This window comes from Phalaenopsis equestris, unplaced genomic scaffold (assembly GCF_001263595.1).
Source record: "Phalaenopsis equestris unplaced genomic scaffold, ASM126359v1 Scaffold000566, whole genome shotgun sequence".
NCBI classification, from domain to species: domain Eukaryota; kingdom Viridiplantae; phylum Streptophyta; class Magnoliopsida; order Asparagales; family Orchidaceae; genus Phalaenopsis; species Phalaenopsis equestris.
Genome location: NW_018165006.1, coordinates 289,069 through 303,137, shown reverse-complemented (window position 1 = coordinate 303,137; position 14,069 = coordinate 289,069). Strand labels below are relative to the sequence as shown.

The 14,069-nt window shown below is 36.7% G+C and overlaps 1 protein-coding gene across 1 annotated transcript in view; it reads left to right on the top strand.

Annotated features, from left to right (window-relative positions):
* LOC110029355 (probable histone H2A variant 3) overlaps positions 1-13,799 on the top strand; it is a 26,764-nt gene extending 12,965 nt beyond the window's left edge. Inside the window, exon 2 of the mRNA XM_020731609.1 lies at positions 13,321-13,799. Coding sequence (XP_020587268.1) covers positions 13,321-13,617 — 297 coding nt within the window. The 3' untranslated portion in view covers positions 13,618-13,799. The remainder of the gene's footprint in view (positions 1-13,320) is intronic.
* Positions 13,800-14,069: the final 270 nt, after the last annotated feature.

Genomic DNA, 14,069 nt, shown 5'->3' with positions numbered 1-14,069 from the left:
ATATATATCTGTGTTATTTAATATTTTTTTCAAACAATGGCAATTGGAGCAGATTATGAGTTTGAGATCCGATATCGACGTCAGTCATTTATAGATTTTAGGCATCGAGATATGCATGCATACACACTAGCCTTTCACTGGAGCTTGATATCCGGATTAGATCTTGCATCTACTTAGTCTTTGGAGAGTTTTACTGTGGATGCGAATGCAGTGTTGGACTTTTTAGTGCACTTTGGTTTGGAAGGCCTAGAGCTCACATACTGGGAGGTGGTATGTGGGGAGGTAGAGTTTTTGGTTCCCAGATTCAAAGCTCTCACAATTACTCAGTCCAAGGTCTTCACCTAACCTTCGTGAAAGGTTTAGAAGACGTGCATGATGAGATCGAGAGGTGATTTGAAGCTCTACAAAGGTTCTGCCAATGCACTTCTGATACTCCAACTAAGATTGAGAGTCTTGGGGACTGTATATGCCGTCTTCTTGGAGAGATCAGAGACAACATATCGTGCAAAACCGGTGTTGAGGTGGAGCACACTAGACATACACAGTAGTTAAGAGGGAGCATTGCCGATTTCAGACTTATCACTATGTCTTGTTAGCTGCTGAGTTAGCCTTGATTCAAGTAGTGGAGGGTTGTAGGTTGCTGAGACAGAGTATGAGGCTTTTACTGAGATCATGGCACAGTTTCTAGCTCTGCAGTTCCGCCTTTTTTTATATATGGACTGTAGTTTGTTACAGTTCATCTTCTGTATGTCTTTATTATTTTTTTAGTGGATATTTTTTTCATCTTTATTCTATTTTACTTCTTTATTGAAGCTCCTTTGAACAGTTTTTTAACGGTATTCACTTCTTTTGATTTTTCTTTGACTTTTGATTAATCGAGAAAAAAATCATAATCTAGTTCACTTGGTTTTCTCAAGTTGAATGGGTTTGGGATTTTATAGTTTTGCCATCAGACTAACAATTGGGGGCTTCTTCACTGCGACCATTTTTATGGCTTTTTGAGTGAAGAAGGTTGTCAGCGGCTCGACCATATTTGGGCTTGTTGAGTTTGAACTTCTTGACCCGTTTGAGTCCTAGACTTGGACTATAACGAACCCGTGCTTCTTCATATTAAGAAGCTTCATTTTGCAGTCTTAGGGATTTTTCTTTATCTATTAACTTGTCGAAAAAGTCTTGTGGATTTAGAAGATTTACACTTGTCAAGTTGGATGAGCTTGGGAACTAGCCAATTCCTATAGACTAACAAGGTAGGGCCTCTCTTACTACGGTCGTTTTTATGGTTTGTTGAGTAGGAAAAACTTGCTCATTCACTGCGACCGTTTTTATGGCTTGTTGAGTGAAACGAACGGTCTTTGACTCGATCATATTTGAGCTTGTTGAGTTCGATCTTTTTGACCCTCTCGAGTCTTGGACATAAATTGTGATAGAGCTTGTATCATTTCAACTTGAATCGTCGAGATTTGCAAATCTCAAAGTCTTTTTAGTTGAACTTTGAAGATTTTGATAAAAATAAACTTTGCTCTTTAAATTTCATTTTGTTTCTACTTTTGCACGATGATAATTGTTTTAACAAATATTTAAGGATCTCGATATTAGTGTTTGATGTCGACCCTAATATTTTATGCTTTAAAATTGAGAATTTTGACATCATATTTGGGTATCTTGGCTTAGCATAAGATGTCAACTCATGCAATGAGTCCCCTGTCTAGTAAGTAAAAATTAAATATATTTTATATAACATTTTTAAAAATGCCCCCAGTCTTGCAAGGGGATTTTGACAGTGCAACATATTTTAAGAATTTAAACTCAATATCAACTCAAATGAACTAAAAAAATGTCCCCACTCTTGCAGCGAAACATTTTTAATAACTTTGAAATGCATTCTTGTATTACAAGAGAATTTCAAATAAAATTCGAATGCATATAAAATTGAAACAAATCTTTAACATTCTAAAATGAAATTTCAAGCAAAACTTCTCTGACTTGGTTATTACGTATAATATTTTTTCAAATATCGATCATTGATTGGAGGCATTGGTCGTTGACCATTCGAATTGATAAGCTGATAGGCTCATCCCTGATACATTTTCTCAATAACGAACAAGCCCTCTCAATTAGACATGAATTTATTGCCAACTTAGGAATAATTGGTCTTCGCATCATTAGGACAGATTCCCCTCTCTGGAACATCCGAGGACACACTTTGTGATCAAAGGCTTGAGACATCTTTGTTCTATAGATTTCCAGGTTATGTTGAGCTTGGAGACTCATTTCATCTAGCGCATCTAATTCTTCTATTCTCAGGCGAGCATTTTGCTCTCGAGTAAGATTATACTGGACAACTACTCGAAGTGATGACAATTCAACTTCAAGTGACAATAACATTTCAGCTCCAAACAAAAATGCATAAGGATCAGTTTTAGTCGGTGTTTTTAAGCTGTGCAATAAGAGCACAACGCTTCCATCATCTTAGTATGTCATTCTCGTTTATTTTTATTGAGGATTTTCTTGAGTAGTTTAATCAGTGTCTTATTAAAAGCTTATGCTAAACCATTTTCTCTTGGGTTGTATATTGAAGAATTTCGTCAATCAATTTTGTGTCGATCGAAAAATTAGATCTTCGTGCTTTTAAAAGCTCGTCCATTGTCCGAAATAATACGACTTGTCACACCAAATTTATAGACAATATTGTGAGTGAAGAAATTCATCACTTGCTCAACTGTAACTTCTTTGAACGGGACAACATCAGCTCATTTTGAGAACTAATCAGTTGCAGCTAGAATGAAGCGATGTCCTCTGGATGATGGTGGATCAATTAGTCCAATCACATCCGCACGCCGACATTCAAATGACAAAAAATGCTATGGTTGGGTGTAATGAATTAGGAGGCTGATTTATTATGTCACCCATGAATTGGGCATTCATGACATCTCTTTGCATGCTCAATGCAATATTTCACCATTGATGGACAGTAATAACTCATGCTTTTGATCTCATGATCATTTTTGGATCTGACTGGTGCGCTCCACAAAATCCTTCATGCTCTTCAACAACAACTTTGTTGGCCTCATCAAGCTCTAGACATCGTAGCCATATTTGTTAAAATGATTTAAGATAAAGAGTTTCATGATGAAAGCAAACCACAGGGCTCTCTTTTTGATTTGCTGAGTATCAATTTATGTGTAGACAATTTTCCTTCTTTAAAAGTCAATGAAGGTCAGCCTCTAATCATCTCGTTCCTCTGCCATGATTGTCTCATGCTGATTTTGAGAAACTATCTTGGAGGGAGTGTGAGGAACAACAGAAGTTGCATCCTGCTTGCTTGAACTTTATGGCCCCTCTTCTTGCGGGAGTTATAAGTCTGACGATTCCAAGACTTCTCGAGTATGCACGTTGATCCATACTGGCTCAAAATTCATGTTAGCCATGTCTTTAGCCAGTTTAACTAAATAGTATGCTTTACTGTTTCGAGCTCGAGACACATGAGTTAATGTGACATGAGGGGTTTGTTTCATAAGCTGAGTAGCTCTTTTATGGTAAAAAGCCAATTCAAGCTTATTTATCCTATAAATGCCCCCAACACTTGATTTATGAAAATCTGTAAAAATCTGTAAGCCGCCACAAATGTGAAAATTTTTTACTTTCAATGCAATAGCTATCTCGAGGCCAGCTATCAGAGCTTGATACTCAGTTTCATTATTAGTACTAGGCCAAGTTAATCTTTACGAATACCTCATTGTGCCTCCTGGTATCGCAATGATTAGATACCAATACCGGCTCGTGCTTTTGAAATATAATTGGGCAGGTTTGATGGATGAGGCTCCATCAAAATATAATTCCTAAATTTATAACCTCTGCTTCTCTTGAATGATCAAAACCTGTTCGTCGGGTAAATCATTGTTGAGTGGAGAATCAACAGGAATAGGATGAGCAACAAGAAAGTCTGCCAAAACTTATCATTTCACCGCTTTCTTAGGAAACATATGTGATATCGAATTGCAACAGCAGGATTGCCCACATGCAACCTGTCAATGCTGGTCTTGTTATCAAGAACTTGAGTGGATCGATGCTTGAGATGAGAGTGATTCTGTGAGACATGTAATGGCGAAGCTTTTGAGTAGAGAAAATCAACGCCAGTCAATGTTTGTCAATGCTGGTCTTGTCATCAAGAACTTCAGTGGATCAATGCTTGAGATGAGAGTGATTCTGTGAGACATGTAATGGCGAAGCTTTTGAGCAGAGAAAATCAACGTCAGTCAATGTTTGTCAATTGAAGAATAACTTATTTCAGCTCCTATGAGCCTTAGGCTGATTTATTAAATAGCATTCCTCTTGCCTTTATCATTGTGTTGAACCAGCTGGGCTCCAAGAGACTCTTCTAATGCTGTTGTGTATAAAATGAGAGGCTTCCCTTAAATTAGTTCCAAGAGAATGGGTGGACTTGAGATGTATTTCTTAATACTATCAAAAGCCTTTATCATCCCATTTAAACAGAGCATTCTTCTTCATCAACATTGAGAGCGACTGACATCGGTTAGGAAGGTTGGATATAAAACGTTGAATGAACACGAGTTGTCCTTGTGAAGAGCAAAGTTGGCGAAAACTTTTCGAAGGAGGCATCTCAACAATATCCTTTAATTTATTGGGATCAATCTCAATTCTTGTATGCCGTACAATATAGCCAAGAAGTTTTCCTCAGGATAACTCCAAAAGCACATTTAAGAGGATTCATTTTGAGATCAAATTTTTTGATCCTTTCAAAGACGATCCTCAAATGCTTCAAATGATCGTGACAATCTTTACTTTTGATGACTATACATCAACATAGGACTCCACCTTCTAATGGATCAAGCCATCAAATATATGAGCCATAACTCTTTGCTATGTTGCTCCTGCATTCTTTAAACCAAATGACATGAACGTATAACAATACATTCCAATCGACATTTTGAATGATGTATACTTTATATTTTCCAGTGCCATTTTGATCTGATTATATTCGGATGCTCCATTTTGAAAGGAGTACATATCATAATTTGAAGTATTGTCCACGAGCACTTCTGTCGCAGGGAGCGGAAAATCATCTTTTGGACGCGCCTTAATGAAATCTTGAAATTCAATATTCACATGAATTTGGTTATTCTTCTTTTTCACAGGCATAATATTGACTATCCAATCAGCATACTTCTCTTCTCGTATAAAACCTACTTCAATGAGCTTCTTTGTTTCAACAATCACCTGCTCTTCAATTTCAAGTTTCATCCTCCGTGGAGCTTCTTTAATAGGTTTTGCATCTGGATTGATAGCTAGCTTGTGAATTACTATGTCAGGGGATAAGCTGGGCATTTCAACATATGACCAGCTGAAGCAGTCCCTAAAGTCACAGAGTAATGTTTTTATCTCTTCTATTTTATCTTCATGCAGAAGTGCACTGATGAAGGTTGGTTGAGGGTCATCCTTAGTTTTTAGGTTAGTTTCATTCATTTCATTCATGGTAACTGTTTGCCCTCCATCTTTCATTTCTTCTGGGCAAGCTTGACATCACATCTTGATCATTTGTAGAGTTAATTCCATATGAATTTTCTTCATCGTCATCTTTGCTATGGATCTCATTTTCTGTTATTACATAGTAGATTGCCATTTTAGAATCTTTCTGCTGAATAAATCCAAGACCTTCAGTTGTGCATCTATTATCATCACTTGATGCTCGTGGGTTTCTTGTATTCCAAATCTTTATGAAATATTTAGCTTGTTGTTTAGTGATTCCAACTTGAACACCTAGCTTTTGCATCATTCCTCGGATTTTGGTAGGATAGCTCTTAGGTATTCTGGTAGGATGGTACTTAGGCATTCTGGTAGGAATCATTTATTCAGGCTCAAGGCACTGTACGAGCCAATCAAGCTCTTGACATTGATACTCCTCAAACTTATAAAATTAAGTCCCCGGTGCATTACTTCGAGACAATAGAGGTACATAAAATGTCTTTAATTCCCCAGTGACATGCACTTCACGAGGAGTGACTTCCTTGAAATAACGAGGGACTGACATCAGTGTGAGTGAGTTATCTGATATTGAAAACTTGGTCATTCTCATTGAGGAAACCCATTGAGCTTTGCTCTCATAAGTTGACTCATTCTCATAGTTTTCATCGAGATTATCAAAATAGTCATTCAATTTTGTTGAAGGCTTACATACTTCATCAAATTGGATGGGAATATCATCTTTCCTCTTTTGTATCACTCCCTAAGTGGGGAATAACCCTGTTCAACTTAGGGAAAAGATACTTTATTTTGGAAGACGTCGATACTTTATTTTGGAAGACTTCGATGTTGTCTTCTGTATTTCACTTTTTTTTTCTACTTTAAGTTGCTTTGCAGCCTTGGAGGTTGACTCCGTACTTTTAGGAGATTGTGAAGACTTTGACTCATTTTACATAAAATACTTTGCATCATCATGTATTGTAGCTTCATGCTTAGAAAATGGTTGAATGTTACTAGCTACTATAATTTCTTCTCCATTTTTTAGATATTTTATACACTGATGAATGGTAGATGGGGCGATCTCGTTTTCATGAATCTCTGACCGACCAATAAGAGCTTTAAATGAAGCATCACAATCAATTATATGAAACAACCTTTGTATATAGTTGCTCCAATTTGAGTGGCAGAACTAAGGCAGTTAAGGTCTTCTGATATTTTTCATTAAAACCATAAATCATTACTTTTTCATATCCCAAATTGTTGACGTCTATGTACAACCACCGTAGCATCGGAGCCTAGATCAATTAGGATCCTATCTAATCTCATACGATCACACTCTGCTAAAATATACAATGGATGATTGTGCTCTGATGCCCTAAGCAAAAGGTTCTCTTTAGAAAATGTGATCATTGGAGTGTCTTGAGCTTGCAAGACCTCTGTCATACTCCTTTGAGCAAAATATGATTCATATTTTTATGGCTCTTTGAGGGCTTGAAACAACGTTTCTCAGAGTTCTTTTGACATCATGAGAGCCTTGTGCACATTAAGTCGTGTCTTTTTCACATGCGACAAAATATTTTAGTCAAAGGACCTACTCGAATGTGATTTTTTCTTCAGGTCTTTAAGAAGAATATTTTCATTGACCATAATATCTTTTTCTTTATCTTTATTTGATTGGCCTCTTGTTGGTGACAATGATGGTACCCTACCATTTTTGAAGCGAACTTCAACGACCTCATCTGAGTCAGAACTTTCTTATAGCTTCCTTCCCCCAATTGTTGACTCGGGCTCATTTTCTTCGTGAAAAAAACAAATCTTCTAAGCTATCATTTGATTGAATAGCCACCAGACAAGACTTAGACATCATAGAGGTTTGAGATGCAGTTTCGAAAATGTTGATATCATTGATATGAGCCGTAAAGTTTTCACATGAACTTTTTCTTCTTCCTTTGAATCAATAATTTGGAGTCTTTGCATGAACTCCGCAAGCCTGACAGACTTTCTTGCCGGTTGATGATATTCCTCCAAATTTTTAATAATTTTCTTCGTCGTAGTCATCTTTTTGGTTTTCTTCCCTTCGGTTGTTTTCTTTGATTCTTTGATGAACCTTGCGTAGACTTAACCTTATGTCTAGATGAGCTAGCGTGGTTAGACTGTTTTAGGTTGATGAAGAGCATGATGCGCCCACCATAGGTCTTCTTCTTAACTCGAGCTTTGGTTCTATAGTAGATTTCCACTTCACACTAGGGATTATTTTAACTGCTTTAACTTCTTCACAGTTTTCTTTGGGACAGTCTCTCATCCCTCATCTTGATAAGACTCCACTTTTATACTTTCTTTAATTGATGACACGAAAGAGAACGTAATCATCTTTATTGAATCTCTTCTTGGGCGAATTAGGACATTTTCGGACAATGTAAACTCCTCATTTTTATATTTTTTGCTTAATCCAATCTTCAAAGACAACAAATTTTGATAGGGTGATTAACTAACCGATGATTTGGGCAGTAATTTTAATTGCTGGTTTGACTTGATTCTTCAGTTCTTTTGCATTCTGGCAATTCAAGACCAACTTTGAGAGCTTGACGAAATAACTTTGCCATACTTTCTCTTTTGAATGAATATTCTTTATTCATATTTTCTTTCAAAGAAGGACTCTCTCTTCACCCTTTTTCCTTTGGTTTGAATGTCTCCTCCCAATTGAAGGATTTTGGCTTATCATTTCCTCCAAAACTAACTTATGCTGAGGATTAGAGTTGTTGACTGTTTTTTTCTTTCTTTCTCATAAGTGAGCTGCATTCTTTTGTCAGAGTCTAAAGTGGTGATATATGCTTAACTTCCGGAGCCTGCAACTCTATTTCTTTCGACTTTATCGAAATGACCATCAGACTTTATGAAATTCAACATTTTAAATTTGGCAACCTTGTTCAATAGTTCTTGGAAAGTAGAAATAGAAGCTATGCATAAATATGATACTATCTTATCATCGATATTACCCATGAAGAATTGAATTGCATTATCTTCTTCTAATTGTTTGCATTTCATACTCATATTACGCCAACGAGTGATATATTTCCTCATCAACTCAACTTTCTTTTCTCCAGAGCGGACCAGCAATAGTTCTTTTCTCTGTTGTGCTGGCAAATCTCTTGATTAACATTGTTTCAAGCTCTACGAATGTTTTTATTAAAACATTTAGCAATTCTGCATACCATTCAAAAGTAGTTCCCGTCAAACTACTAATGAATTGGCTGAATAACATGCATCTGCGCTCCCGGTATTGCCACGTGATGCTTTGAACTGCGCCAAAATTTTGTTTGTCATTGCCATTTTCCATGGCCATTTTCCATTGCCATTGCCATTAACGTTATTGAATTTTGGTATTGAATATCCCTTTAGATAAGGGACTTCATCATACTCAGTTAGATATGGGCGGCCTTTACTCACTAGCTTCTTAGCCTGTTCTGTGACTATAACAAACTTGATATTTTCATTAATTGATGTCTCGAGCAGCTTCGCTATCATGGGCTTGAACGTACTAACAATATTTTGTGTTGGCTGATAAGCCACCTGGTTCATCCTATTTCTCTCTGGGAATACTTTGCGCACCCAAAGTTTGTGGCACTGGATTGATAACAAGTTGATGGTTATTTGGTAGGGTAGGAGTAGGGACCGCCGTAGTATTTCTTTGCATCAACTCCGTCATGACAACCATATGTGTCATCATTTCATTCATTTTAATGTTGAGTTGAGATATTTCGTTGTCTATGTCTCTTAATTGATGTCGCATTTGTTTTTGTTGTATAGCCAATGCGGTAGTACTGTGAGTATTGCCTCTTCTATTCATTCCATTTCTCTTTCTGGGGATACTTTGCACACCCAAAGTTTGTGGCACTGGATTGATAGCAAGTTGTGTTTATTTGGTAGGGTAGGAGTAGGGACCGCTGAAGTATTTCTTTGCATCAACTCTGTCATGACAGCCTTATGTGTCATCATTTCATTCATTTTAATGTTGAGTTGATATATTTCGTTGTCCTTGTCTCTTATTTGATGTCGCATTTGTTTTTGTTGTATAGCCAATGCGGTAGTACTAGCGAGTATTGCCTCTTCTATCTTCTTTTTTTTTCTTCAGTTCTCGCTTCTTCTTCATCGCCTGAAGAGGGACTTTGCTTATTCCCCCCATGGCTTTTCTTGGGGCTTCTTGGGAACAGTAGTATGACGTCGTTGTCGATAATATCTGGTGCCAGGTTGGTTTATAGTAAGGTTTGCCATATAGACTACTTCGACCTCCATTATATCTTCATTTTTGTCTTCTTCTTGCACTCTAATCTCCAAGCGAAGCTTCCAATGAATATCAGGCTCAAATTGCAGGAGAGATAATCCCTTAATTAGAGAGTTTTGATGGAGATGGCTTTCCTCCTTAGGAGTTTTGATTAACGATGGGACCTATTGGAAAATTCTCCAATGTGTCGACCACCATGATATTCATCAATCCGCGGTTTCTTTTTAACAACCCATTCTTGATTGACAACGGATCTATGAGAATGCACACCAGATGTCGTGCTTTTTTCGGAATTTTTTTTTTATCATGGAGCCTTGGCCTCCATAATTGTTTATCTTTTCGCCAAGATCTTTCAACGCTAGATTCCTGGACACTTTGTTTGTGTGTCACATCTCGATGCTCACCGAGTGAAACATGTCTGAGATGATCTTGGATGACTATTGACAAAGTATTTTAGTCGAATCTTGATCCGCCCTAGTTATACTAAGTCTTCCATACTTATTTTTCATTAGACAATTATTCTTAGCTACGTTTAGAATTTTGTGTACTCAAACAAATAAGATCTTGAGTTTCTTTTTTTCTTCATATAGAGGCTTGTGTTGCTAATTTCAGAAATGACTATTTAATATTTCCAGTAGAGCTGTTCCGTTTCACCCACTTCAAATCTTCAAATTTATTTGGGCTGCTCAGGCAACATATGCTGAGCTCGCAACTCAACGTTTTTTCTTATCCTGTTTTCGAGTTAGCTTTTCTCCAGATGATGAAGCTTCAACATCATGTGTGCCCGACACGAGAGGTTCGTCAGGTATTTAAGCAGACTGACGAGCAGACATCCGTGAAATCTTTTGTCCACAATTCTATTCATAGCTGGTGCTTCAGAAAAAAATGTGTCTTTCAAATACCGAAGACCACTCTTCGGGAACTTCAATAATATTAGCTTCAACAGGTCTTGGGCCTTGCACGGGTTGGTGAGCACGATGTACAGGTGCAATAGCAAAACAAGACATCGCAGGATGACCTCGTAGAGGCATGTCGCGAACAGGGACGACAGCCGCAGGGGCTTTGATAGGGAATTCTAGGCTACCAAGAAGAATAGTCGCGTTGGTGTTCCTAGTGGTGATAACAACATTAGCTAGGCATATGTTAGGACCCAAGTTGAACAGTAAAAATAGTGTTTTGAAGATTCATCCTGCATAAATGAAAGAAGGGGATAAGTTAATCAGTAATTTAATATTATGCACCACACTTTCAAAGATGCAGAGTCAGAATAACATAATTATATAGACATTGAATATTCTATCAGGACTTTAAATTTTAATTTGAATATAGTCTTGCTGTTATTATATTACAACCATGACTAGCAAAAGATGAAAAGAGAAACCTTTCCTAACGGAGTTGCTAGAAATCTGTGCGCTCCGAAAATTAACCAACGCTTCCTAGGACAACTTTCTTGATTTAATCTTTTTTTTATTTGTTGTGAGAGCTTTGGAGGGTTGAATTTTTTGAAGGCAGATTGGATTGTGTGGCTTTGATAGGGAAAAATTACAGCAGTGTGCAAGGCAAGTTAAGCTCAAGAGGGAAGAATACTATAAATTATGAAATTTTAATAAATTAAAGTCATTTGGTAATTTTGTTGTTGTTTATGAAGTAACGTTCCAACTAATATTTCATAAATGTATTAGCTGCTCCTTAACTGCCATCTCCATGGCCATGAAGCTTACTTGGGAGGGTGTGCTTGTTTATTTTTCACGCAATTGAATATGTGTAAGGGTGGGTTCGTGAAAAGTAACGTATCTTTGAAAATTTGTATAGTAAACGGAAAAGTTAGAGCTAGTTGTGTAGCAGTTATTGGAAAGCAATGTATCTTTGACAATTAGTATAGAAAGTGGAAAATTTAGAGATAGTTGTGCTCCATATAATTTGACACAAATTAATTAGTTTTTATTTATTTTGCTGACAGACCGGTGATCTGCTTCATGGTATTTTACCAAGATTAAGTTGCTTTTTTGGGTTATGTGCAAGCTGGCCAATAGATAAATTTTGTCATTGTTAGTGTGAATTATTTCAACCATTTTTTGTTATGCAATAAGCTAACCGTAACTTTCTGACAAGAAATGTCAGCTTCTGCATCTGTAAATGATTGTTTCCTACCTTTTTGTTTTTCAGCTGACATGCTTTAATTCTAGAAAATGACACCTTTATGCACGGTTGCCCATTGGATTTCTGAACTCATTAAATTTTAAAGCAAACTGATTTATCAGGAAAGGAACTTATAACCCATAAGAGTTTAAATTTGGTTAGCAATTCAGGCCTGTGCCGGATGGTTTTAATTCATTAGCTTTTCTGAAGGTTGCTTTGATATGTTCAGCCATATGGGAAAGCTCTCAAGCGCTATTTATTGACCTTATTGGCCAAGAGCAACCCATCTGGAAATTAGTTCAGTTTTGTTGGATTTCTTCCAGCTACATTGTGAACCGTGCAATGTGAAATTTGATAGCCAATGTTTAGAAAATTGGAAGGAAGTAATAATGAAACTACAAAGAATCTAATGTAGAGAACTGCTTGCTCAAGAAACGAATGGGCTATGACTTGATCGGAAACCCCATTGATTCTTGTCTCAGATTGCTAGTGGTTTCTTTTCTTTTATTTTCCAATGGTGATTCTCTAACGTCTCAGGATTGCTGGGAATGACTGGGAATGTTAGTCACCTTCAGGAAGTTCAAGGAAAATAAGAAGAAAAGGAAGACAAAAGAAAAAAAAAAGAAAAAAAAAATGAAGGGGTACTTACATACATAGCATACAATTCTTATTTATTTACATATCTCACACCTAAACTTTAATATTTACACACATCACACTCAAATCTTTAATATCACATCAAAAATAGCACCATTAATATTTTTTACAAGTGGAATGTACCTTTTTCATCCGTTTAAATCATTAAAGAGTTATGTAGGCAACATGAACCCCAATATCTAGGAGCTCTGTTTCCTATATTTTGCTCTATTCCTTTTTTGTTCAATTCACATTATTGAAGCTCCTAATTTTACTTCTCCATGTTCTAGTAATATATTCAAGCAACTCAGGACTAATTAAAGACCATTGATTCTAGGAATTGAGGAAATTATAGTAATATAATTTGGACTAAATATCTCTGGGTCCTACATTTTATATCTGCATCATATAATCATGAACTCTGATCCGCTCAAGCATACCCGGAATTTGGTGTTTATCTGCAGCCTAAAATCTAAATTCCTCCTTTTGCATCGAACTTCGTTTCTGGTTGATTTCGTCCAATTCTCTCGGTTAAAAATTTATTTGCAGATAATCATGCTTCACCTTTTAGTTGGGGAAGCACAGTATGATTTTTTTCTTCAGTCCTTTGGAGTTTAACATGGAAAAGTCTGTTGGAAGCTCAACTTTTTATATTTGAATCTATCACACGACATTACAGTTGGCACTTCAAAAAAAATGACAGAACAAAACAGCATCTTAAAATTACTCTCCTAGCTTTGAAATTTGTTTATAACAAGGATTTATTTCCTGCCTGATTTCAGTTCCCTGTTGGTCGTGTTCACCGTTTGCTTAAGTCACGCATTGCCGCAAGCGGAAGAGTAGGAGCCACTGCCGCAGTGTACTGTGCTGCGATTTTGGAATATCTTACTGCTGAAGTGCTTGAGCTTGCCGGCAATGCGAGCAAGGATCTGAAGGTTAAGCGCATCACACCAAGGCATTTGCAGCTTGCTATTCGTGGCGATGAAGAGCTTGATACACTGATCAAAGGTACCATAGCAGGTGGAGGTGTGATTCCCCATATCCATAAGTCCCTCATCAACAAATCATCCAAGGAATAGTATTCTCCTACACTTAATCTTCTATGCCGTTCTTCCCAGCTTTAATGACAAAGTGTTCTTAGTTATTATTTTCATTATTATTTTTATTTCTTCTGTTTGTAGATTTACAATTTTTGGAACTTTGTTTGAATATTTGTCCAAAACTTACAACTTTAGATGATTTCTTGAGATGATTTTCAGAATTCTGTCATCTGTAGTTTGATTGTGTGGTTTGAGGTGTTCGTTTTCTGTTAAAGAGGCTTGTAACTTGGAACAGCCAGTTTTGTTAATTAGAGGTAGCAGGAGAGGCTTGCTGCCAATTCTTGTGTTTTAAAAACTCGTCTCTAAATTATTTTTACAAATGTTTGCTTGTTAATTTTCTGCATTTTTTTTTTTACTTTCTTAGGCGTAGGTTGATTGGTCCATTTTCATGGGAAAAAAATTCCTTCTGAAATCCAGACGTAGCTCTACAT